This window comes from Lutzomyia longipalpis, chromosome 1, assembly GCF_024334085.1.
Source record: "Lutzomyia longipalpis isolate SR_M1_2022 chromosome 1, ASM2433408v1".
Classification (NCBI taxonomy): Eukaryota; Metazoa; Arthropoda; class Insecta; order Diptera; family Psychodidae; genus Lutzomyia; species Lutzomyia longipalpis.
In genome coordinates this window covers 16,605,463-16,632,627 of record NC_074707.1, presented here as the reverse complement: position 1 = coordinate 16,632,627, position 27,165 = coordinate 16,605,463, and the positions used below count along the sequence as shown (strand labels likewise).

The 27,165-nt window shown below is 34.0% G+C and overlaps 3 protein-coding genes across 4 annotated transcripts; 1 reads left to right on the top strand and 2 right to left on the bottom strand.

Moving 5' to 3' along the window:
• Positions 1–156: 156 nt before the first annotated feature.
• LOC129793483 (uncharacterized) lies at positions 157–22,911 on the top strand. The gene is made up of 10 exons (XM_055833561.1): positions 157–560; positions 1,740–2,723; positions 2,797–3,390; positions 5,239–5,378; positions 5,785–6,347; positions 6,731–6,835; positions 16,044–16,267; positions 16,338–16,434; positions 18,568–18,735; positions 19,000–22,911. The coding sequence occupies exons 1-10, from the start codon at positions 388–390 to the stop codon at positions 19,426–19,428; spliced, it is 3,477 nt and encodes a 1,158-aa protein (XP_055689536.1). The 5' UTR covers positions 157–387; the 3' UTR covers positions 19,429–22,911.
• Positions 6,880–12,828, bottom strand: LOC129793488 (tissue inhibitor of metalloproteinase). 2 transcript variants are annotated; one of them, XM_055833585.1, is made up of 6 exons: positions 12,505–12,828; positions 11,565–11,662; positions 8,735–8,880; positions 8,579–8,664; positions 8,157–8,375; positions 6,880–7,725 (listed from the first exon to the last, which is right to left on the bottom strand). In XM_055833585.1, exons 3-6 carry the CDS (start codon positions 8,856–8,858, stop codon positions 7,537–7,539), a joined length of 618 nt encoding a protein of 205 aa, XP_055689560.1. In that variant the 5' UTR covers positions 8,859–8,880; positions 11,565–11,662; positions 12,505–12,828; the 3' UTR covers positions 6,880–7,536. The 2 variants fall into 2 exon arrangements, with proteins under 2 accessions (XP_055689560.1, XP_055689551.1); XM_055833576.1 differs by lacking the exon at positions 11,565–11,662 and having other exon boundaries at positions 12,505–12,827.
• Positions 22,550–26,361, bottom strand: LOC129793497 (uncharacterized). Its single transcript, XM_055833594.1, has 3 exons — positions 26,189–26,361; positions 23,073–23,178; positions 22,550–22,994 (listed from the first exon to the last, which is right to left on the bottom strand). Exons 1-3 carry the CDS (start codon positions 26,253–26,255, stop codon positions 22,892–22,894), a joined length of 276 nt encoding a protein of 91 aa, XP_055689569.1. The 5' UTR covers positions 26,256–26,361; the 3' UTR covers positions 22,550–22,891.
• Between the last annotated feature and the right edge of the window lie 804 nt (positions 26,362–27,165).

The window sequence follows — 27,165 nt, the reverse complement described above, 5'->3', positions numbered from 1 at the left end:
CGAGCATGCAGTTCGAGCACATAATGCGCTGTAGATGAAATCGACCGTGCGACTAATAAAAAACCAGTTTTAGCAGTATTTGTGCGACTTCAGATAGTAACCAGTGCCGCGAAAGAGAATTAAGGGAAGTAAGAAATATAACTTCTCACCGAGTGTCTCCGTGTGTGCGTACCGAAGAAGCCAATGTATGCAGTTGGTGCTTTATATGAAATTCTATTTTAGGGGTTGACTCGCTTACGCTCCCAGTACAACTCTGTCAGTTTATTAGTGTACTGTTCGGAACGGCTATGCTCTCAGTTTTGCGGATACTTTCAGAAGTGAAACACCTGGTGTTGTGAGTTGTGTTTGATGAAATTAATTTGAGTGATTTTGTTAAATCTGCAGTGAATGATGAAGAGACACTGGGATGGTGCGTACAATTCATCATCATCTAAGAGAATAAGTAGTCGTTCTGCTCGTGGTGAAGATACTGTATTCAGTATTTATGCGCCAACACACGGGCCATTGAGCGCCAGTCTGTCAAGAAATGATAATATCGAGGAGTCGCACACATTCGATGGGTAAAGCGCAGCAACATAAAAACCATGTTGAAACTTATGGAAACATTAATTCTACTTTCGCTTCTCATGATGTAAATCTGCGAAGGAGAATGGAGTTACTGACCAATATAGATTTCTTAAATTAATTTTTTTTTTAAATGTTTTGGGTCTGTATGTTCCGTTTATTTTACTCATCAAGAAAATTAGAGAAATTCTGTTACAAAATAATTTTTCAGCCATATGTATGATACATAACCGTAAGATTTAGTAGGTAGTTTAAACTTCAAAAAGCCAGTTTTCGAATTAAGTTTTTTAACGTTAGATATAATAACTTTAAAAAAAAACTTTACAAAAAGCTTTTTATGCTTTTTATTTATAGTCTGACCCAGTCACAACAGAAAATTCTTTTTAAAAATCTCTGGTCATGACTAATGTATCTGAGAGGAAAATGAGACAAATTCTAGAACTCTAGGGTCAATTTGCACAAATGCATGAGTTTTCTTCTACTGTTTGAAGCCAAATATTCAAAAGTAGATCTATTACCCAGAACTAGGCCCTCTAGTGGTGGAATATTCGCAAACTGAGTTAGTTGATTAATTCTTTATGGAACATTCTCATTGGAACCATAACGTTCAACCATATTAGGACTTAGATCATCGGAAAACTGGTCCTGATACTCTGTCTAGAATTATTTTTGGAATATTTCCTTTTTCTTTCTTTTTTATTGGGAGTCAGAAGTTCTAGCTAAGAGGTCTAGGAATATTGGTTACTGACTTGAAAAGTATCGCTGTAAAATATCAAGAGCCGGGAACTTTATCGATGTAGCATTACGAACACGATATTTTACCTTATTTCAGTATTAGGATACCAATCTTACAATACTTGGTATGCCACGATTGTGGTATACCAACTAATTAATTTGATTAAAAATAAATGTGTTTAAAAATAACCTAATCGGTACTGATAAGACTCTGATACTAATTTATAGTCAATAGTCAATTGTATTAACAGTCAGTCCCTTAATTTTTTTATGCTCAGTCAAAGGGCAATGTCTCACTGAATGCTCAACTGATCGAACGAAATAAATTACATCAACTGCGCATTATACTGAATTCGTGTACCCATAATTTTCAACATGGTCTCTACTAACAATGATTACTGTTGAGTATTATTAAACTCATATGGCGTATTATTATGCAGTAGCTATGCCGCCATTGATATCGAGAATAATGAAAGAGGAGCACCAAAACCCAAGAAGCGCTCCTACAAGGATTGGGTGAAGGAAAGAACATTCCCAAATCTTGCTGAAGCTGAAAGAGCAGTTTATGAGGAAGGTTGCTGGTCGTATCGATTTAAGAATCACACCTGTGAAGGAATTAAGAAATACTATGAGTGCAAATTTGGAAAGAGAAGGCGGAAGAAATGTGCGCAGGAGCTGCATTTGATGCTAGATAGTAGTTCGCACGAAGTGCACTTGTTCAGAACTAACCGCGAACATACACATTATACGGGCAATAAACGAGCAGAAGTTGCAACTCCGAGACAACCACCGCCACTCACACCGAGAGTTGTTCCCAGGAGTTTTGCAAATGAAACCCCGAGTACGTCGACAATGCCCCAAATGGCCCCAATGCCTAATCTTGCAATCATAAAAGCCGAGTCTATTGATGGACCTTTTGATGTGCATGATCAACAAGAGGATTGTTCGGAGGATGAATCAGCAGAGCTAGACTATGAGAACAATCAAGTAGTAGCGGGCAGGGGGAAGAAGATTCATCGAAATTGGGTACAGGAAGCGATATTTTCGTGTGAACAGGAAGCCCTAAACTACATAAGGAATGAAGGATGTTGGGGCTTTAGGTTCAGCAATACCACATCTGATGGATTTAAGAACTATTTTCGCTGCAACTTAACGCGAACACGTGGAAAGCAGTGTGCCCAGGAAATTTATCTATTCTTCGAGAAGAATTCTCAACGTGTCCATTTGTATCGTACTGACCGCGAGCATACGCATAGTAGCATCGTGCAGGAGTATCAGAGCAATAAGGAACAAATGCAGCAGGGATTGTGGTACAATGAACCCAGTACATCACAGGCTTCCCAAAATGTTGAACAGGATCAACCCGATCAACCAATTAAAATTGAAATATTGGATTCATCGTCTGACGAATCAAACCACGAAGGGTATAAAAAACATCGTGACTTCTATTTAAAAAAAAAAGTAACTAATTTTTGCAATTAAATATCTTTATTTTAGCTTCGATGCATCCAATATTCCAAGCATAAGCGATTTTCTGTATGAGCCACAGACGATAATTACACAGGAACGTCCACGAATGAGGAATTCAGTGCAGAAGAATTGGGTGAAAGAGACAACTTATGAATGTGCTGAAGATGCAGAATATAAATTGAAGGAGGAAGGATGTTGGAGCTATCGCTTTAAGAATAACACATCTGAGGGTGCAAAGAAGTATTTTCGTTGCAATCGAGCAAAGCGTCGGGGTACGCAGTGTGCACAAGAAGTTCATTTGCTCTATGAAAACAGATCCAATAGGGTGCATCTGTACAGAACAGATAGTGATCACACCCATTCAGACATTGGTGCACCGGGGATAGGGATGCCACCACTTGTGAAGGAAGAAATAACATTGATGTACAGAAATAATGTGCAGAGAGCAAGTGATATTTATCACATTCTCAGCCAAAATCCCCACCCGAATATGCCATCCTTGCGGCAAATATCAAATTTCCTCGTTTATCTGCGAAAAAAGGAGGAGGAGTGTCGTCAACCCGAACGCAGCTTTGATGATGTCGTCATCAAAGTTGAACCCCAAAGCGACTGTATACAATTGTATGTATATAATGTTAATCGGTATATAATCTTACGAGCATTTTTGGGGTGGTAATCTAACAATAAATCATTGATTTATCCTTGCACTAAATGTTCAACAAGTGCTACTATTCTTAGCAAAAAAAAAAAAAATACTTTAATAAAATATTCCCTGAAAAAGGAGAAAAATTAATCGGAAAATGAGAAAGTTTATAAACAAATATGCTGCGTGGAAAGAAATTCGAAAATTCTCTTTCGAATTTAACCAGCAAATTTTATTTATGATATAAAATTTCATAATGTGCAATAAAATTCTATGCGAGAGACGACGAATAATTTAGTAGTGTTTGTTCACAGCTCATAACGCAATTAAATCAACAATATCGTTTACAGTTCTGACTAATGAGTCAGTGATTCAATATACATAATAAACCACATAGAAGATAATTTATTTTACTGTTATCCTCTTGAAAGAAACATACCCACCTAATTTTATCATTTTTTGTTTGTTTATTTTTTGTTCGCTTCCGAGGGAGACCATAATAATGATAATAATTAAATATAAAGACACACAAACTCTCACCCGCATACATTACCTACCATACACGCTCCATATACATACAGTGCCGAGAAAAATAATAGGACCACCAATATAGGTTTTAAATGTACCCTTGACTTCAATCGCCAATATCTCAGGCTGTGGGGGACAGATTTTGAAAAGTGGCATAGATTCGGAAAGCTACATTCATCCCCTTTCCAAAGATGGTAGATTTTCGAAAATCGGCCCATCCGTTCAGTTTTGGCAGATGATTGAACAGAAAGTGGCATTTTTGGTATGGGTCTACTTGAACGACTGTCAAAAATCAACCCCTCAACCGATTTTGATCACCCCGGCAGTTTTGGACAGGGGAAGAATGTAGCTTTCAGAGTTTTTTGAAATTTTGAAAATCGGACACCCAGAAAAAAAGTTAGACGGGTTTTTGTGAGTGGTCCTATTTCAATAATTTAAGGGTTAAAATGCTTCCTAATTTACACAAAGTTTCATAACAAATTTTTATTTTTTTTTATGAAAAATTTATTTTCGCAAGCTATAAGCCTTTTAACTTTACTCAATTAAATTCAAATAAGCACTTAAAAAAATAAAAATTTACAAAAACTTGTTATGAAACTTTGTGTAATTTCACCCTCAAATTATTGAAATAGGACCACTCACAAAAACCCGTCTAACTTTTTTTCTGGGTGTCCGATTTTCAAAATTTCAAAAAACTCTGAAAGCTACATTCTTCCCCTGTCCAAAACTGCCGGGGTGATCAAAATCGGTTGAGGGGCTGATTTTTGACAGTCGTTCAAGTAGACCCATACTAAAAATGCCACTTTCTGTTCAATCATCTACCAAAACTGAACGGATGGGCCGATTTTCGAAAATCTACCATCGTTGGAAAGGGGATGAATGTAGCTTTCCGAATCTATGCCACTTTTCAAAATCTGTCCCCCACAGCCTGAGATATTGGCGATTGAAGTCAAGGGTACATTTAAAACCTATATTGGTGGTCCTATTATTTTTCTCGACACTGTATATGAGAAAATCTCTACACATAATTAAATTATTAACGTAATATTTGATCACAGTATTTCTTAGATTGGAGTTCCTAAATTCTTAAACAATCTTCTTCATACATACATATATAGCACTTCCGGGGAACTTTTGAAAGTTTTCTCCTTGCCTAACCACACACACAATACACCCTCTAAACACAACACAAAAGCTATTTTCCAACACAATTCACATTCCGTCATTATTTTGTACTCTGTGCGCTCCAAAAGTTTTAGCCAAAAAAAAAGTCGTTACACCGAAAATTCTCATTGCAGATTCTCCTCGGGAGACCTTTCTTCCGAGTGCGAGGATGGAGGAGAGGTCAAAGATGATGGTACACCCGGCGCCCGGCCTGCGCCACTGCAGCAGCAGCCACTCCCGACTGGTGGACCACCCAACATTCCACCACCCCCAGGTGAGGCTTATTTCGGAATAATTCGAATTCCAAAGCTCTGGGAGAGGAGCTTTGTGTATCCCTCTAAATGTCAGTTCCGCATATCTCTCGACTGCTACCTTGAAATTAGATTTCCTTTTATCCACACCCGAAGGAGGAGCTTTTGAAAGGAAATCTCCCTATTTTCAAATTAAATGTTTGGAAATTTAATGCCTCATTTTATCAATTTATTGGAAATTTATACAATTTAACGAGGGTGGGAGAATTTTCTTTTATCTTTTTTTTATAGCCTTATTAACACCTTTTTTCAATTCAGGGGAAAATCAGTCAGCTCTTGAGATTCTTAATAAAATAATTGCAGTTGAGCCAAATTTTCCTTAAAGAGAAAATAAAATCAAATAAAATGACGAAAAAAATCAATTTTCAGCTCCGGGAACTGCTGGGGGTCCGCCAATTGCAGCCGGGGCGAATGCACCTGAGCTGTCGTTGAGCTTCGGGAAGGGCCCAGCCCGTGGGACTAGTGCCCCATCGAGCCCTGCCAAGTCTCGCGAGAGCCTTCTCCAACGGGTGCAGAGCCTCACAGGGGCTGCTCGCGATCAGGGTGCATCGATCATTGGAGCTGCAGTCTCGAGTGCAACTCGTCCTGCTTTCAACAAAGACCGCTGTCTGACCCTTCTTGTTCTCGATGACCAAAATACCGACTGGTCCAAGTACTTCCGCGGGAAGCGCCTTCACGGGGACTATGACATTCGCGTGGAACAAGCGGAATTCCGGGAAATCTCTCTAACTGCAAACGTTGAGACGGGTACTGTTGTCACCATGGCGGTGGTGCGTGGTGGCACCAAAGTTGCACGATCTTTTAAACCCGATTTCGTGTTGGTGCGTCAACCGCCGAGAGATGGTTCCCGTGACAATAGATCCACGCTCCTTGGGCTAAAGTACGGAAATGTTCCCAGCATTAATTCTCTTTCGTCTCTCTACCAATTCCAGGTAAGAATCAAACTTTTATTAAGAAAAAAAATCCTCACAGGGTGAATATGATTTTTAAACCGCTATGTACTCCTTGCACCACAATGCTATGTTGCATCTACATCATCTTATTCATGCCAGCTTCTTCTTATAATGATTGCAAATTCTAAAGCAACCGAACAACTTGCCAAGTGCTATTGAGATTGGCATTTGCTTGGTAGCCTCAGAATTTTCAATTCCGCAAGCTTCATACCTCTTGTTTTGCTCAATTTATTATCTCAATTAATCGTGAAAAAATAATTTTCAAAACAACTTGAAAACATGATTTGTTTATTCCGGAAGAGATTCTAACAAATTTTCTCTTTTAATTCTTATTTATTCCTGGAAAACAAAACACATGCTAGGACAAACCGTGGGTCTTTGCTCATCTCCTTCAGCTGCAAAAGCGACTGGGACGTGACATCTTTCCGTTGATTGAGCAGACTTTCTTCCCTAATCCTCGTGAATTGGTAAGTTTATTCACTTTAATTGTGGTAGAACATTAAATTAAAACTTTATTGTCAAGTCGCAGGTTCTTTAAAAAATATATTAAGAAAGTACACAAAGTGCTTACAAAATTTCAGCACGTACAAAGTGCTAAATGTTTGTACTTAAATAATTATGTGTGGTATTAACTGCTAACATTACAAAAATACTTTCTACAATTAAATTACAAGGAAAGGAAAATAATTTTCAAAGGCATTTTAATTTAAATTTAAACTTTTAATTTTAAATGTTTTTTTTTATCTTTTAAATAAGATTTGAATCGCAGACAAAATTATCGGGAAATAGGAAAAGATTTCCAGATGACTGCAAAGAATTCTCAGAAACATTCGATAAAGAAGAAAGCATAAAAAAGTCAAAACACAATTTCCTTCCTTCAGAGAATTTTAGGAACAAAAAAAAAGTCCCAAAGCTAAGCAAAATCTCATTGTTCTATGAAGCGAAAGCTTTCCATTTGTTTGCGCATAAAAAGCACATAAATAAGTTACAAATCCTATTTTGGATTATTTCTCTTCTTTTACATTTCGCGAAGTATTAAATATATTTTTTTTATTATAAAATATTCTCTGTATTTAAATAAATATTTGTTACATACTGTGCTGGTTGATTTGGTGCTAAATTGTGAGAAAACCACAGAAATCTCATAAAGTATTACGAAATATTCCTTTTACGGCATCATTATGCAACTCATGTAGGGGGAACTCCTTTTCCAGTGACATTTTGTGGGTTTTCCATCGGGTGTGAGTTTTCCCCGTGACGGGGTGCATACGCCGTAGTTTGTTTCACATGGAGACATATAAGACCAATTGCATGTTCCCTCCATTGGGGGGCAATCATTTGTGAAGCAGGGCTTAATCTGTTGACAAAGAAAATAATTTTATAACAAATTTTGAAGCATAATCTCTTCGCCGAAATGCTATTTTTGGAGACTTTATTGTTTAAAAAAAAATTCTAGGGAAAGGAGTTTATTCATTTTAAAGCCCTCATAATATTTTTGAAACAGAGAAAATTGCAAAAAATCACAAAACATTGAAGCTAAAAGAATTAAAATTTTTACAGGGAAATTATCAAGTAAAAGTAGGGAACGATTTGTTCAGAAATGCATTAGCCACGCCCCTATTGTATCTATTTTTCCGTTTTATGCATGAAGCATATGCATCAGTGCTCTATTGATCATTTCTTTCAGTTCTCGTATAAGAAAGGAACAGAAATCATTGACGCAAATGCTTTTTGTACAAAAAAACCCGAACTATGTAGTTAATATATATATGTATGTAGGTAACTTACATCGCATTCACAGCCTTTGCTGTATGTGCTGGCAATTCCACGACGTTCCACTACTGTTAATTTTTTGTACTCCTGCACGAAATCGCAAAGTGTGATATGGGTGCTCCTAGCTGCAATAGCATACGTTCGACCTGGTTTAAGGTCAACCATGCACGTTGAGTCCTGTGAAGATGTTACTATTCGCCGAATTTTGAGGGGATGTGGCTCACTATCCTTCATCTAAATTTTAAAGGAAAAAAAACTCTTAATATTAATTTGCTATAAATTGAAAAAAAAAATGGAATGAAAAGTTAGGAGATAATTTAACAGATTTTTCAGACAATTTGAGGGATTAATGAAGATTGAAATGTCAAGGAAAAATTGAGTAAAATCGAGATTAATTTTTCATTTAGAATTATCTCTTAAAATTAAAAAAAACTCACTTTGTATATCTTTAAGATTTGTAGTTTGTAGACAATTTGCCTATTTACCGGTCGCACATATCGTCCCAAAACACGAGCAATAATCGCTGAAAATGCAGAAAAATGTTTATTTAAAAAATATTGCATCTTTTGGCATAATTCCCCATATATACATACAGAATTCCGAATTGCATATTTTGGTCTGTGTATGCTCAAGTGCACATGAGCAAGCATCTGTTGATGCAGACAGCAAGAGTACCCCAAAGACGGCAATAAAGCAAAATATGACTGTTTTGTCCATCTCGGTACGAATTTTTTTTAATCTGAAAAAATATATTTAAAAAAAAATAATGTAAGATGCCGTCTTTTGCGATGAGTTTGTGGTATTTGCGGTTACTTAAAAAAGAGATCTTAATGTATAGAAAAGGAAGCAGAGAGATGAATTTACGATTTGAGGTTTCTCACACACCTTTTTGTTGTTGTTATTGGAAAATCTCTGTATAGTAATATTTAAATGGTATCACTAACATGGGAAATAGCATTTGAATGAATCAATAAATCTATGTGTAACATCTCAAAGAGGCTTTCATTGCCACAATTTAGTACAAAACTCTCTATCATGGCCTCATACATAACACTACAATATAGGAAATAGTAGGTACTAGAAGAGATCATATTCATTGATATTTCTGTGAAAATTTATTACTTAGAATTTCAATAGATCACATAAATTGATTGGTGATTCACATGAATAAATTAAAAGGCTTCTTTGGAGAAATTGCACGATGAGCTTGCGGGTGTTCTCAATGCGCAAAATGATTCACATTAACTTATTTATATTGTTGTGATAAAGCACCAAAAGGAAATGAAGTGTATTATGTCAGAAGAGTCGTCCCAGACAGTGCAGTGTTCAAATTGGCGCAAATTATTGGGCTCTTTGGGGATAAGTTATAAATTTCTTGATAACTTTCCGAATATTCAATTGAAACTGATTGATAAAATTCTTCTTTCTTTTAATGAACTGTTATTTCTTAAGAAATGTTTAATAAGAAGAAAATAAAAAAATACAATAAACCACAAATGCCACAAATAAAAACCCCGCTTTTACATAACATTTAAAAAATCCCTGAGATTTTTTTTTACAGAAGACCAGTTTAAAAATCATCTTTTTGAGTTGGATATAAATTGCGGTTGCTTTAGCTATTTTGTCGTGCAGATTATGTAAAAAAAAAATGAGTCAAAGATTAGGCAAAGGTTTCGTACAAATACAGTTATTGAGTATCAATAAGACATTTGAGTCCTGATTTTATATCCTTGGAGTTCCATTTTCAAAGATAAAGTAAAATGCTGTTTTTAAATACTCTGATTTTCCTTAATTAGTTTTGATTAAAAGGAAAACTTTAAGAATCTCTAAAACGACCATCTTTTAAAACCTTTTAATGAATCGATTTAAAGCTTTTTATGATTTCTTAAAATAAGTTGAAATTATCGCAAAATTTACATATTTTTCCGACAATTGTTGAAAGTAGAAAATCTCTTTCGAGAAAAATTATATTTTATTTTCTCTGCAATACTCCGCTCAAATTATTACACAACATTAATTATTCCCTCTGTAAGTGGTTAGCTTACCAATGTATTTGTTATTGAGATTGTATTCTTTCTTGACACATTACTAATTTGTTATTCACTGAAAGTGCAATAAATTTATTTTCTCTGCGGTTTTTACTTTATCTTGATGCAATCAAAATTCGTCAATTAGCATCCTTCTTTTAGCATTCATTCACTCACGAAAAAAGGTGTGAAAGACTGTGGGTTTTTTTTCTGAAATTTGTATTTATTGCAATCTTGATGAATAACAATTTTAATGAAATTAAATTAACAACCCGGATTCATTCTATACATAGTATCCTGAACTGGAATTATGATGAGTCGATGTGCAATGTTGCAGCTTTTAAATTGCAAAGAATATTGATTTTTAAAGACAATTAAAGACAATTCTCTGGGGTTTCCTATCTTCAATATTTATTTTATTTTATTTTTCTTTCGACTTTTCTAGCGTTCTAATGACTTGTTTATTTGAACAATTTTTTTATTTATTTTAAAAGAATTTTAATGCCTTTGAAAAAGTTTATATTTTCACCACGTTTGTGAAAAAAAGTTTTCTTTTTATGATTCTTTTCACTTTGATTTCCCCATTGGCAATGAATTCTCCAGAGAGTTTTCCAAACAAATTCAAATATGGAGAAAATTTATTGATTGAAAAACATTCAATTTGTTTGAATTGGAATGAGAATATTTTCAATGGAATTAATTGGAAACCAATGTTTTTTTATTGAAACAAACTAACGCATTTAATTTAATAAATAAATCAATACCTACAAAATGGTTTGTTAATTTAAATAAAAATGAAAATTATCACTGTATTGTAAGCAAATCTCATGTTTACAACGCAACATATTTATTTTTACATCAATTTGAATAAAATATTTTTCTTGGGAAAAAAATCGCTGCTGGACCAAAAATAGAATATTCCCGCGTGTCTTAAATCTACGCTTTTTAACTTTCCACATATTCTCACACATTACGTGGAAAATGGTTTTTGAGAAAGCCATTTAAATGGTTTAAGAACACCCACAGACGCGACATTCTCAACACCAATTCGTTTTATATCCCATTGACGGGGAAAAATGCAGAAAGAAAATACTATTAACGATATTTACGAAGACAACATTGTTGTAGAAAAAAAAGTTTTTGTTATTTTTGTATAACCTATCCAAAGTGCCATTTATTTACACGCATCCATTGATGGAATCACCCAAAGAAGCCTTCAAATATTATTTTCCTTCTCAATTTCAAGAAACCCACTTTCACTTTTCTAAATATGGGTGCAAGTGTTTTATTATTGATGCATTTTACAAGCATGTTTTACACACAAAACAACCAATGCGTGGAAAGATTAAGAATTCTGTGTAAGAATTGTAATTATCATGTTTAAAATTAATTCAACCTGACTTCCTTGATAATTTAATTATACATCATCTAATTTGCAAGAAAGTTCATTCAATGTAGACGCGCGTAAAGTCACTGCCTGAAGGGATTTTCCGTCTGTGAGAAAATTGAAAACACAACATTTTACAAGAATATATTGCACATTTTTTTTCCTTCTTACACCACTTTGCATATTACTATTAAGAAATAATATATTGAAGAAATGTGTTCTCATTATATAGTGCTATAGTTTTATATGAGCGCACATTGCACAAGACTTTATTTCACGAATTATTTGTTTAAACGATAATGCAGAAATGCGGTCTCCTCTTGGGGGGTTTGTAAGAAAGCCCAAGAAACGTACTGATTCATCAATATAATTAAGATGAATTGCATGTCTTATCTCTACAGAGAGTATGTAGTTCTTTTGAGCTTGATTAAATGCAGATTGCATTTAATGCGGGTGTGATTACGTATTAACAATAGGATTGATTCAATTTAAATGTTCTAGTAATTTTATCCTCAAGAAACAACCACAAGCACGTTATCTATAAAAAAAATCTTTACACTGCTGGAATTAATTTCATTGAAGAATTTATTTTATTCTGAGCTAGAACACTTTGACCTATAAACTCTGCAAAACATGAATGTGTTAGAATTTTATTTGGCGAAGCTTTATCTCCATACAAGGGAACCCTTCAAGATAGTCAATTCCTTAAAATATTATGTACACAACATAATAAATTTAGCATGTGACTGATTTTCCGCATATAAAACTTTATTCTTTCCATAAAAGGCCAAGGGTTTCCATTTCAGCGTCACATTGCGCGACGTTCAGTCAATAAAGTCATTCTTGCAATGCTGTGATAGCAAAATTATGTATGTACATTTCACATTACTTCGTTACCTAATAAGGTATGAAATGTGTTTGATTTCGTTTTAAAAAAAAATATTCTCACCTCACTGAAAAAACTTCAACGGATTATCCTTAAAATAAGACGTTGTTTTGTGCTGGAGATTTTGCTGTTTACTCGCAATTCAATTAACTTTTTCACTTTTAGGTCACCACCGAGAAAGGTTCACTTGTAATGTCTCCTCTAGCTTTAGTATTATGTACTTATATTTTTTATGAAGTCACCCAAGACACTTTTATGTTGTTCCTTCACATAAATTTTCACAATGAATTATCACCAAACATCCATGCGAAAGGGGGGGACTTGCAATACACAACGCGTGTACGATGTTAACCGCTTAACTTACTGCCACAAACTGAAAATGATGTTCTCTCACCGCACTCTTATAAGTATATGAAGCTTCGTGAAGGTGGCTGGGAGGGAACCACGAGGGGACTTATGGTGAACAAAATGTAAATTTATTTAGTCGCTTTTTGCCTCGATCGCAATATGAATCTATATATTCTTTATGTAGGTATACGTGAATATACAAGCAATCTCTTTTCGCACTTCGTATACCCAAGATAAAAGCGATTATGGCTGGGAGATCGGTAAAAATGATTTTCCACTAATACGGTGGTTGCAGACATTACAATTTCCATGAAAAACACTTTCTGTAAACACAGACTGATAGAGAGAAATCATAGAGATTAGGGAAAGATGGGGTAACTTGACCACTTTATTATTAAGACAAGAAAAACTTAGCACTTAATCTTATTTTTCCGAATATTTTATTCATCTTAAGATTCATTTCCAGCAATTTTCCAAATAAAAATCTTTCATAGAGACTCATACAAAAATATATTTTCTGAACCGAACAATCTTTATAAATATCTTGTGTACATATATCGCGGAAAATAGTGGCGGAAACTGATAAATTGATCTAATATTACTTTAATTACTCTTGGTATCAATTTCCAACTAATACTTCACTTTTTTTTGTTTACACAATTAGTTTGTATACTTCATAAAAGTCAATGATCAACAATTCCCTTAAATCTAGCAATAGTTTTGTTGAATAAAAAAAATTTCTTGTTCTTTTTTTTGTTTTCTTATGTTCTACAAGATATTTCAAAAAAAAAAAGAAACGAATAAACTTCTTTACATGACCGAAAATCGTAAAAAAAATCATCCTTTACTTTGATAAAAAATAAGAAAATATTCGAAGAAACGTGTCTTAACGATATATTAAAAGAAAAATCCAACCTAGCAAACGTACATATTGCTATATATAATTATCCATATTATGTAACGAATCGGAGTATGTGTACAAACCTCTTATTTTTTACGATACTCTTTTATCACGTTTTTATGATTTAAATTATCAAGAGTACAAAAAAAAGGAAATTTATCTTTTTTACTTTACTTCGTTTGTTTTAGAATTTCTGTTCCATTTCTAAGATTTCCCTAAATAGAAATTACAAAAATAAACAAAATCATCCGTAGAAGGTTTTCTTATCCCAAAATTCTACATTCTACCTCCATATGACCTTGACACATTAATTTTTCTCCCACAACATTTGTAGATAGATATATTTTTCTTAAATCATAAAAGACTTCTTTAAAAAAATTGAATTTCTGAGAATTAAGTGCAAAAATAAAATCTTGTGGAGGTGAATTAAATTTCACGTGGATCTAATAATAGAACTTTTTCGTGAGCTGATGCTTTCTGAGAAGGGAAATGAAAATATTTATCTTTTGTTGAACAACTCAGGAGCTTATTCTGGCAAAAATATTTTCTTTTCTATCTATTTCGTCTTACAAGGGATTTTGTAAGATTTGGCATTCCCACAAAAATTTCTTTTTCATTCTTTTATAGTAACACATACACAAACCTCCGAAATTAGAACAGGAAAACAGATGTCGCTGTTAAAATTTAAGTTTTATCAAACGAAGTGAAACCGAAGATAGACGAAGTGAAAAAAGTTAATGTAAACAAATAAAATGAGGTTAAAGTTAAGTGAATTTATCAACAAAACACAATGGATTATTCGATTTTTGGTAAAAATTTAACCCTTTTAAAGTATTTTTGCATTTTCCATGATGAATTAAGAGTTTTTTCTTAATTTTTTTATCTAGACTGTCATGGAAAAAAATTGAATCATCCGGAGCTTTTGAACATCTGTGGCATCCACGGATTCCGGGAAGGAATACCCGGACAACTCCCAGGCAGCATGAAATTTTTGTTTAATAAGCAGAATCCCATCCGGTCCGGGGATGCTGGAAGCATTTGTGAAAGAATAGAAATTGGAGGTACCAGCTCCACAGAATGGCCATGTCGCGAATCTAGAATATTCTTAAATAAAACATCTTTCCATACTCTATCTTTTTGCTTTTAATTCTACACTAAATATCTTCAATGCAGCCTGTGTGAATGCATAATCTAATCATCTTCCTCAAGGCCAAGTCTCTGGAAAGTATTGACATTCGTTGGCATAATTCACAAAAAATGGTCAGATTTTTTCCACATATTTCACAATAAATTTTGTTAAAAAACAATTCCAAACACTCAGATTCATGTAAAATATCCGTCAAAGTAGTTAATTGCTGCCTATTATGACGATGAATCATGCTTTAGCGGTCACAAAAATCACAAAAAGATTGAAAAAGCACCTCGACAGGTCCTTATAAAACATATGATTTTGTAAGATTTTCTTACAAGTTATAAGAAAAAATTCGGCCGGAATACCAAAACCTTTTCTTTTCTATTATAGCAAAAATGTTTCTCGCGACGTGTTCTAAAAGTTGAACTGTGAAACTTTTTAGATCTTACAAATTTATAAGTTTTTTTTTGTGAGAATGCCAAAAAACCTTATAACTCACGAATTGTAAGAAAAGAAAAGAAAATATTTTTGCCAGAATAAGCTCCTCAATTTCTAATTCAGCTCTTTTCCACTTTTCACTCTTCGTGTCATCACTTGTGAACGATAACATTATTTGAGAGCTTTTTTTGCGAGTTGAATTCTGAGAAAGAACTTTACTCACAGCCTGAGAATTTCGTTTATAAGCAAGTTTATAAGAACACAAATGTCTTATCATGAAAACATTTTCAGGCATTTTCAGACCGTCTCGTGAATGGTAAAATGGTTAACGGTGGCTCTCTTGGGTGGTTATCGCATAATTTCTTCAGATCGATAAAAAAAATCTCAACTGTTGTGAAAACAGATGCGTTTTCACTGCGGGTTTCGTGACTCCATGGTGTCTATGCAGATCAAAATCATTTACCCGCGACAGGCACATCTGTCCGCACAAAATAACCCGCCCCATACGGGCTGCCTATTGATGTTGTGAATAACAATTAAAAGGCAGCACTTAGCACCTCTTTTTATTTCTTTTCAATTCTGGTCTTGTGCTCATGAGTAGCATAGAGGTCTTTATGTGTGACCTTCTCGAGATCACGTATTTTTAACGCACACGGAGAAAATCCAAACATCTATATTTCATTGCAAAACCAATTGCAATTTTGGCAATTCTCCAAGTAACTCAAAGTCTCTCTAATACTTTGATCTTATTCCATAAATTTCCTTTTTTTCTGTGTCTTACAGTTCAGCTGGCAGAAATTTCCATGCGTCCTAAAAGCAGGACACTGCCATGGTGGGACCGCAACTGCGCGTCTCGATAATCAGACAGCACTCCAGGATTCAGCAGGACTACTCTGCGGCTCAGGAAATTCATCGGATTCTCAGTGCTACTGCACCCTGGAGCCATACATTGATGCAAAGTTTGACATACACATTCAGAAGATTGGAGGCAACTACAAGGCTTTCATGTGAGTATCCTTGCGCTCCTTAAAATAACGAATAATTTTTTTAAAATATTTATTAATTCAAAATTTAAAGGCGTAAGTCAATTTCCGGTCACTGGAAGACAAATCAGGGATCAGCAATGCTGGAGCAAATTTCCATGACCGATAGATACAAACACTGGATCGATGAGGTAAGCACAATATAGCACGTTATATGGTCTGAATAAGCAGTTTTAGTATCACACACTCATAATACTGTCGGCATCTCAAATGGCGCCTCTGAGTGTCTTCAAGAGACATCATCCCACACCCAGAGCCACACTATATATACACCATGACGCAATATTATTTCCATTTATGAGCTAATTTTTTAAAGAAGAAAAATCAACTGGAATTTAGGTTTTATTTGACCAAAAGCTGAACAGAGAGCGGCGTCTGCAAAGCCACAAAAGTGTCATGAAGCAAAAAAGAAAAAGATCGAGCCTTCCTAAGAATCATCAACTCAATAAATAATACAAATATTGCGTATTGGTCACATTCTCGCAATTCTATTATTAGTTGATCTACGGACTTATTGTATGTAGGTGACGCAGCATACGCACGCTTTGAATTGCAAGTGATGGAATTTATTGAGATGAATGATGTATCCGTCATATCTCTTTTACATTCTCTTTCAGTCTTCGCATATTCTATACCAAGAATAATACGTCATAGTTTTGAATCAGTTGACGATGAGTGCGGCATATAGCTGTGTTGTGATTCTTTTGCCAGCAAATAAATATTACTTTCTGTTTGCTCGAATAACGTCCATGCTTATAATTGCAAATTTAAGAAAGTTCGTTTTTTTTCTTAAGAATATTCAAAATGAAATAAACAGGATGAGCATTGAAAGAACTCTTTAACAATAATACAAAGTGAAGGGTTAGGTATTTTTATGAGCTGATTTGCAAAGCATAAGGATCATAAAAGAAGCAGAAACACGTGAGATCGGTTAAGAATTTTTTTTCTAAGCTTGTCTAGCTTGAAAAACTCTACAGGAAAAATTTTTAATAAATCAAACAAAGGTATTTAAAATTAATTTATAATTTAGACTCCAATTTTAGAGAAATCAAAAATACCAAATTTTTAACAAAATATGACTATTCAACGCTCTGTAGGCCAAGGGAAACATTTGTAAGCATGGTCATGGGGTACATGACCGACCCTGGACATTTTTTTAGAAATTATGTAGATTAGTTTGACTAAATAAGGCTTTTCTTGACTTCTTGGTGTACTCTAATACGTTCTAACTATTTTTCAACAGAAATTTAATTTTTGAATACGCTATTAGTGATTTTTTAAAAAGTTTTTACAAAGAATTTTCAAGAAGTTCAGTTTTTACGAATATTCGTATTATAACCACTCGAAATTCTTATTTTCATTTTCTTAATTAACATTGAGCAGTAAAACATAAATTGTGGGTGTATTTATAGGAGACAAATGGAAAATTCATGAAAATTAGGACTAAAGAAGCAAAGAAGTTTAACCATTACGTCAATTTTAAAACCCCAATTTTTGCATTTTTTTTAAGAACTTTCATTCTGAAATTTCTTCTTAATCTTGATACAGGAAACATATTTCAAAATGATTGATTTTATTGAGAATGGGTAGTAACACAAAAATATGTACAGATCTTGGGTCGTTAATTTACTTCTCGCGGCATACGGAGGGTTAACAAGAATAGAAGAAAATTTTTAAAAACGAAAGTTTACGAATTTTTCTTCACAAAATTCCATTAAAAAAAGCACTTCCCAAAGTTCGATATTAAAAAAATATTAATTTATGACAAAAATTGAACACATAGTATATTTGCAAGAAAACAATAAAGAAATTTTACTTGATTTACTTGATTTACATTATTTATGAACCTAATTCCATGCACATTAAATCATGCACCGCCTACATATTAAAATGAATGAGTTTTCTCGGTGTATGTTGAGAATTTTTCATCGCACACAAGGAGTGGAAACTCATTTTCAAACCCATTTTGGCATATTTTCTTATGGTTTTACGAATAAAAATAAAATATACCTTCAAAGCAAATCCCGAGAATTTGCCATTACTCATGGAATGTGCGCCGTTTCTATTTTGCTTTTTGACTCAAAAGTGGTCCAAAAAAGAAAATGTGTTTATTTGATGTTGCAAATCCGCGATTTATAATACATAAATTCACCAAGAAGTTGGGAGTGGGGAGGTTTGATGAAAAACACGGAATTAAATGCAATTCATTTGAGGAGGAAATGCATGGATAATTGCTAATTCTTGTACAATTTATTTATTTTTAGATATCCGAACTTTTTGGTGGTATGGAAGTGTGCGGGTTGTCGGTGGGTGTTGCAAAAGATGGGAAGGAGTTCATTTTGAGTGCACAAGATAGTACATTCCCACTAATGGGCGACAGCCAGGAAGAAGATCGTCGGCACATTGCAGACTTAGTTGTGGGACGTATGCAGGTAATTTTCTCTTTCAAATGATCTTTACTATTATTGCAGAAATTTGAATAACTTTCTTCTCTAATTTTATTTATTGAAAATGTGGTCTATTTGGTTTTTTTTTTAATGGAGAAAAATTTTTAACAACTTTTAATAAATTTTATATTCAAAACTTTCACAAAATACGTAAAATTATCAAAATCAGATCAACAGATTTTTCAAAAAAATTTCTTTTTTGTTAAAAATGATCAAAAGCTGATCTGAAGAGAAAAATTAAATTTTCAGAATGTCTGTCGTCCTCCGGGGATGTCGAAGGCTCAATCTCGTACATCAATTTCATCTCGTAGCGGAAGTGCAGGCGGTAGCCCAACTGATGAGACAGCTGGTGGTGTGTTGGGAACACGTTCAGCACCTCCGGGAGCTCCACCACCAATTCCCGAGCGTCAGACACCCGGAGTGGGATCAATTGCACGCCACGGGAGCCTCAGCAGCACTTCCGACATTCCCGATCAACCAACTGAGAAGGCACCAACACTCAGTTCAGCAGCAAGTCGTCGGGATTCTCAGACATCCCAAACATCCAATGTTTCCGGAACATCGGCTCCATCGCGTGCTGGACAACGTCCGCAGTCGCAGTCATCCGTGGTTGAGGATGCTGAGGATACGATGAAAAATTTGCGAAAGACATTTGCGGGGATATTCGGTGATATGTAGGATTTGGCATTTAAGAAGAAACAACAAAGAGGAAGGGCAACAAGTGAGGGCGGTAGCAGCCTCTACAGTGGGGCAAATGAAGGCGATGTAGTCATCACAACTGCACCAACTAAATCAACTGACAATGGCATTGTGAGCACGAGTACGTCTCAAATGGGACGAACAACCATTGTCACTGACACTGGAAGTGTGTCAGATTCAGGAAAATTAGCATCAAGTGGCAGCAACAGTGCAGAGCTATCGCGCACATCATCGAATGTTTCTTCTTACAGTACAAATCCTTCTGCTAGCCCTTCCCGAAATATTACAGCAGCAGAACCACAGGATGATACGAGGCGTCCATCATTTGAAAGAGTTAATCCATTTGATAAGATTCACACAACAACACAGCTACAAAGGGTGCAACGTATCAGTATGCAGCTGCACCCAAAGCTGATGCACCACCAAAGGATGATGAGAAGACTTTGGATGACATCATAAAGGATCGTTTCCATAAGCAACAAGGTGTTAGGGATGAGACAACAGGAAGGTACATACCACCAGTTAGTGAACCAACAACAACTGCAACAACCACCGCAGTTGAGACAACCACCACAGTGGATTACAGCAAATACAAAACACCAACAACTTCAATCCCAACAAATCGTAGTGAAGCATTCAAGAAGTCTGTCCCGTCGTACAGTCGATCCGAAAGCGTCAAATCCGATGCTGAACTCATTTTTGGCACCACAAAGCCCGATATTAGTCAGTACACTACAGCCGGGAGATTCTCCCGCTCTGGCAGTACGGATGCTGAGATAATTTTTGGTGGTGCTCCACGCAACATCAGCAAGTACAGCTACAGTAGTCGTGAAAGCCAGAGCAGCACCGAGTCTGATAACATTTTTACGCGTCGCGATGAAAGTAAATCCTTTTCAACGGACCGCAGTATGGACTACCCTACATCCAAGGCATACGAAGGGATCCAGAATGCTGCTTTCCAGGACTTTGACACCCCAGGTGGGGCAACAGCACCAAAGGCACCCACAACAACCACAACGACGGTTACATCCAAATGGAGTGGTGCCGGTGGTGATGATGATTATGATCTCAAGTAAACCTTTTCTTCATTTAACCTGTCAGATTGTATTAATTAAAGAGAAAAAAAACCTACTTATTAATCCTCTTATAAATTAAGCGAAAGTTACAATCTTTAACCTAAATCCTGCATTATTGTTAGCTAAACCTATCAGCCTCGAGACATACCGGGTTTCATGTGCATTGAAGCAGCATAAAAAAAAATGTAATATCCTCTAAATATTACGGTCATTGCAATGAATTAATTAATTACAAAACGCAAGGAAAAATATTTTTAAAGTGTTTCCGCTAAATGGGCGCATTCTTACTCTGAGAAATTGGCAGTGGGAGAGTACCATTCAAAAGGAGAAGAGGAAAGGCCATTTAAGGGCAAGGTTTTGGGTCATCATGAGGTTTGAAAAATTGAAGTAAAACGTATTTTTGTGAGGATATCTTAGAAGGAAAATGTATTTGTTTAAGGAAAATTTGCTGAAGTATTGAAAAGAAAATCTTACAGAGATCCTTTAAGAGAAATTCATCCCTTGAAGGACCTGATGAAGGTCTTAAGCAATATTCCTGACCGAATTGGGAGCGCATTGAGGTTTTCATCTTGAGAAAACTCGCACAATGAGACTGGTTTGTAAAGAATGATTTTTATGAGAATATTTCCGAGTCTGTTTAAGATTTAGGAAGAGCTTAGATCCTTTTTGTATTGGGTGGAAAAGGATATCTGAGAATGACAATAGTTTACAAGATAAGAAAACTCAAAAATCTTCTCTATCTCGATGATACCTCAAGATTAAATAACTTTTAAATAAAAATCCTTCCCCATGCCTTTTTCCCACTGTAAGATAATTTTATTCCGCTTTTCCTTCGTAATTTGAAAACTATGAAAATCCTATAAAATGCATTCAATGTAAAATGAAAATATTCTGTATTTGAAAACAAAAAAAAACTTTGAAGAAAATTTGCTTTTGTCGAATAAATGGAAATTCGTATCACTGAATGGACTGCTTTTTCCAAAGATGATATTCAAGGAAAATGGGAAAATGGAAAGAAATAATTTAAAGAAAAAAAATGAAACAAGTCTCTGAATGATACCACCGAAAAGATGTGAACTTGTCTCACCTAGTAATGATGAATAAAAAAAATAGATTTGTTTTTTTCTTTAATTTTCTAAGTGATATATTTTATTTGACCTCAAACTGCATTTATTTGTGCCTCATTTTTTAATCACTTATATACTCATGTTCTTGTCAGAGTTAAAAGAAAAAAATGTGAGATGTTAAGAAAAGAAAATAGGTTTAAGAATTTTCTGGAAAATCTCACATAGCAATAAAAAATTAGAAAACAAAAAATTCATGAATTTTTCCAGAAAAATCTCAAACCATTTAGTAGCAATTATTATATCATATGAGACAATATAAAATAAGCCATATAATATAGGTGAATATTTTATCTGTTTGATGAAAACACAACAAAAGAATATTTGATAAATTGATAAAAAAAAATATTTAAAAACTGTTACGAAAAATATTATAAATATATTATGTGAAAATATAGGATTTACTCCACACTGAAATAAATTATTATTAAGTAATTATAAATTGCAAATAGATGATTATTATGTTACTTAAAATTATAGATAAAAATTTATTTTTAAAAATTATTTAATTTTTTTGGCGATAATTGAAAATTTTAAAATTTCAGTTGAAGAAGAAAATTACAACGAAAATCCTTTTTATTTTGAGATAAAAAAATCAAGAACATTGCATTTTATTTTGCGCACACACTGGAGATTGTTTTTTATTTATATTAATTATCCACAAGTCTATATAACTTACATTAGAGAAAAAAATATATAATTCACAAAATATAGAAAAAGTATTACTTGCACTTCTAAAGTTAATGAAAAAAAAACAATGTTTAGTGATTAAGATTATAAAAAAAAACACCTAAAATAATTTGATCAATGTTACCATACTAAATGCTTATTGCAAAAATAAAAAAAAATACTTACATTACCAAAAAAAATATTAATCATAAAATCATACATTTTCTTAAAAAAAAAATCATGTACTTTCAACTAAAAAAAAACAACAAATTTTGCGAACTTGTGAAAATGAAATGCAGACCTTTGGACATTTATGATTGTTCAAGATGTTAAAAATACAATTTTTCCTTACAAAAAACTATTATATACCTATCATAAAAAATACCTATTCAGTATACATTATAAATTATGCATAAATACAAAAAAAATCCTTATTCCGTTAATAAAGAATTAACAATTACCCTAATGAAAAAAAAAACATAAATATGTGTTGTGAAAATTGTTAAAATGAAGAAAAAAAAACTTAATATGGGTTCCAAAGAGAAAATGGAGAAATAAAGATTTGAAAAATCTTCATTGGATGTAACTGCCATCGAGTTGTGTATTTAGTGAGTAGTTTCGGTACATGCCACTCTTTGATAGTTGGGATGTGAATGTTTGCTTCAGCGGGAAGTACCTGCGCGACAATTTTGGATTTAATTCAATATTTGTCCTCGCAATTTCATTGTCATCCTGCCACCGTCAACGTACATACCTCTGGGGATCCAGTGGGGGTGGAACATGCCAGCCATAGTCGGTGCTCGTTGTGCGGTACTGCGGATGAATGTCCTCACGCTCAACTCCATATCTTGAATTTAAATCTGTGTGAGATGAGAATTTACAGGTGAGAGCTTTAGCCCCTATTTTACCCTTTAACTCTCATTGTTAACTGATAGGGGAACGTGGCCCAATTGCGACCGGCGCCCAATTCTGACCGCCCTTTTTTCTCGTTTTCTCGTAAATGACGAAGTATTATAAAATTAGTTTCACTACATTATGAAAATACTATAGTAAGGTAATGTTTGCGCCTAAAACAAATTAATTTGGTACAGAAAAGGACGAATAAAAAATTAAAATTAATTTTCAGCACTTGGCCGACATTTTATATCTCATTCATTCAACGCATTCGACTCAAGTATGTACCTCACATATTTTCTAACTCAAGTGACAACGACTGCCAGCAAAATTGAGAGGGTAATAACCTTATCACACTACACCTGCATGTGCTTAATATTAAAAATTGTTTAAGGGAAATAATTAAAGAAACAGCAATTTCTTGGAATTGTAGTGAGATACGGTGTCTTAATTAGAGGCAATAAAATGGACGATAAGTTGTTTTTCTTTAAATAAAACGGTGCCAGGGTGGCAATATTCGAAATGGCTGATAAGGGATCGACAGCCGTTTGATGCGAAAACTAACATTTCATTATTATATTTGTTCTTATTTGTTATTTGTTTATTTTACAAATTGTTACACCTCTACCGAACAATTGATTCCTCATTATTGGAAGAAGAGGGTAACGCCCTATGAAAATAAAACCAGAAATAATACTTTGCCGTAAGACAAGTCGTGTTTTGTGATAGAATAAAGAAATATATTAATTTACAATAAATCTGAATAATTTAGTAAAAAATAATCGATTGATTTTAAGAGGTTCAAGAAGTCACGTAGAAAATTTAATGCTGACAAACTTTAACTCATGAGTTTTTCCTTTTTTGCGCGATTTAGATAATTTGATAAGAAATAAGAATTATCAAATTTTCATTTGAAGAACAATAATAAAAAAAGAAAAGAATTTAAGAAAAAAAACATTAAATTTTTTTAAATAAAAGATGTGATAAAAAATATTTTTTACGTTACATGTAAAATATAGCATGGATGGAACAGTATAAAGCGAAAGAACGGTAAGTAAAACTTACAGGCTGTGATTCTTTCTTTGTCAGTGAAATGTGAAGATGGCTGAAAATTGAGGATGAGCAAATTTTGAGGAGAGACTTACTCGCGAGCCGAATCACAGCCAACGCGCAGTTTTGAAGAAAGCCTTAATCGTGGCGGGCGTTGGCTGTGATTCGGCTCACGAGTAAGTCTCTCCTCAAAATTTGCTCATCCTCAATTTTCAGCCATCTTCACATTTCACTGACAAAGAAAGAATCACAGCCTGTAAGTTTTACTTACCGTTCTTTCGCTTTATACTGTTCCATCCATGCTATATTTTTATTTAATATTTATCTTTGCATTTTTATATGTATATATAATGTGTATATCTATGCATTTATATATATTTTACTTTACTTTTATATATGTATATATAAAACGCCCCGCTTCGCGGGGCGTTGGTCTTATGCAACTCAAGATATGACATGTTAACTTTAAAACGCGATATCTCCGGAACGGCTACATAGATTTTCTTCATTTTTGGCATGATGAAAGATATTATAGCCAACTATAACATATCAAAATATGAAGCAATTCTATAAAGCGATGTTCGAGATATTCATCGAAAACTCATCGAAAATTTTGTTTTCGATTTTAGCGCCACTTGCGGTCATTTTTTGAACTTGAAATGTTCCGAGCAGTTGTAGGGCTCGTTAATATCTTTCATTTGAGCCCGAGTTGATCAAAATCGGCCAAGCCGTTCTCGAGTTATGCCCGATTTTCGATGAAAAATTGTGACGGCCATATTGGCTAAACGGCTTGGCCGATTTTCGAAAATGAGGTATCGTTTGAAAGGTCTTGATGGCCCCTACAACATATAAAAATTTCAGATTTTTAGCTATTACAGGGGCTGAGATATAGCGAAAACAAAATTTGACAGTTATTCAAAATGGCGGACGCGGGGGTGGGGGGTTGGATTTAACCTCATAATCGGATGTCTTCCACCCGATATATGAACTTTGCCGTTGACCGCAAGTCTCTATCTATCACCGTTCTCTTGTAATTAAGCGAAAGGTTCCGGACGGACGGACGGCCGGCCGGCCGGAACAATTTTTGGCGCCAACGTTTTTTGGAATGTAGGGACCATAATTCGTGCTCATCCCAAGTTTGAGCCCGATCTGACGACTTTGCATTTTAGAGTGTACACAGAAGCTGTGCTTCTTTGAAGAAAGAATCACAGCTAAAAATGATAAATTCTGTTGAAAATTTGTCGACTGGTCCTCAATTGCATACTTCCCGTTTTTGTTGCAGAAAGTTAAAAGAGACAGTGATCGAAAAACTCCAAATAATCAATACCTGAGGAAGGGGACATACGACTCAAAACGTCGGATTAATTAATAAGAGACGAATTTTCAAAGAACAATGTTTTTTTTTCTATTTGAGGATATTTTATGCACAATCTACACAGTAGGGTTATTAGTAAATAAATTCATTTAGAATTAAAAATTGCAATAATTTAATTCCAAGATTTTAATTCAAAAAAAATAAAATAAAATTGTTTTTGAATCCTATTGAGATTTTTGAGGTTTTTTGAACATCTCAAAAAATAATATTTCTCACGAGATAAAATAAAGTAATGGTATGAAAAAAACGTGAAAGAAATTTTCTCTTTATTATTATTTTTTTTTAATATTTGCTTCACAATTTAAACAGACTGATAAGCTAAAAAAAACGATAAAAAATTAAATCAATATTATTGGCTTCACGAATAAGAATATATGGAATAAATACATTCACCTCAAGATAATAGATTACATACACGTGTCGATCAATCATTTGATATTTTTTAAAAAAATGGAATTTTATAAGAAAAAAAATGCAATTGTGATGCAATTCAAGAACTGTTTAAGGGCCCCATTCAATTCCGTTACATTGCATGCTTTTCTTTAACTTACATGGAACTTCGAAGCGTCTGGGAACGTTGAGTTGCTGATGCCAGGAATTATCCAGAGATTGGCTCATTATGTTCCTTCTTGCCACTGAAGTTCCTGTTTTCCACTCTTCTCTGCAAATATCCACTGAGATGGAAGTTTATCTTTATGATACGTGGAAATAGTGTAGACAAATCATAAACTAGCAAGCAAACTTTGTATTTATTGATCAAACACTTTCGAGTGTTCTGGAACGCTGTATGCAGAAAGAGGCGATTTATTGAGACAAATGAATCAATAAATCTCCTCTAAATAAATTGAATTCCTCATCAGTATTTTATTGCTAAACAGAGAACTATTCATTTTTAATTAACTAAAATCATGATTCTAAGCAGATCGTTGTGAAAATCCTTTGAAGTTCTGTTAAAGAAAATTAACATTTGTATATTTTGACCCCATTTCGTGTTTAAATAAAAGATTTAAATAATGTGGTCTAATTATTACGATATTTATTCTGCATATTGTCTCAGAGAACATTTCGGAGCTAAAACGTATTTTTTGGCCTCTTCTACGTAAATTTAACATATTTAACTACTGATTAATTTAATTAATAATGTAACTGTTTAATTAATTATTAATTTAATTGATTAATTATTAAATACTATAGAAGAGGCCAAAACTTATTTAATTCGTTCGTTCTCCAGAACACTGTAGTTCTTTTTGCACAGAAATCTTTTAACATTTTATTACACTCTAAGCCCACTAAATAGAAGAACTTGGGTGCTTTCAGGTAACCAGTATAGTTGCTTCTTCTGGGAATTTTTAATCTACCTGCAGCTACCATATTTTTGCTAAATAATCTTCGAGAGAAAATTCACAAAATTCTTTTAAAGACTTACCTGAAAATTACTTTGAATTCTGACGCCGTTCAAGCACTTAAATTGTCTTCTAACTCATTAAATCTATTTTAACCCTTTCACGTTCTTTGGCTCCACACGTAC

Excerpts from the sequence above, each read along its gene's own strand:
- LOC129793483 (XM_055833561.1), top strand. The coding sequence starts at position 388 with ATGATGAAGAGACACTGGGATGGTGCGTACAATTCATCATCATCTAAG. Across the intron at positions 2,724-2,796 it reads GACGAATCAAACCACGAAGG|CTTCGATGCATCCAATATTC; the intron begins GTATAAAAAACA and ends TCTTTATTTTAG. Across the intron at positions 16,268-16,337 it reads GGCAACTACAAGGCTTTCAT|GCGTAAGTCAATTTCCGGTC; the intron begins GTGAGTATCCTT and ends CAAAATTTAAAG.
- LOC129793488 (XM_055833585.1), bottom strand. The coding sequence starts at position 8,858 with ATGGACAAAACAGTCATATTTTGCTTTATTGCCGTCTTTGGGGTACTC. Across the intron at positions 8,376-8,578 it reads AAATCTTAAAGATATACAAA|ATGAAGGATAGTGAGCCACA; the intron begins GTGAGTTTTTTT and ends TTTAAAATTTAG. Across the intron at positions 7,726-8,156 it reads GCAAAGGCTGTGAATGCGAT|ATTAAGCCCTGCTTCACAAA; the intron begins GTAAGTTACCTA and ends CTTTGTCAACAG.
- LOC129793497 (XM_055833594.1), bottom strand. The coding sequence starts at position 26,255 with ATGAGCCAATCTCTGGATAATTCCTGGCATCAGCAACTCAACGTTCCC. Across the intron at positions 23,179-26,188 it reads CAGACGCTTCGAAGTTCCAT|ATTTAAATTCAAGATATGGA; the intron begins GTAAGTTAAAGA and ends CATCTCACACAG. Across the intron at positions 22,995-23,072 it reads CCCCCACTGGATCCCCAGAG|GTACTTCCCGCTGAAGCAAA; the intron begins GTATGTACGTTG and ends ATTGTCGCGCAG.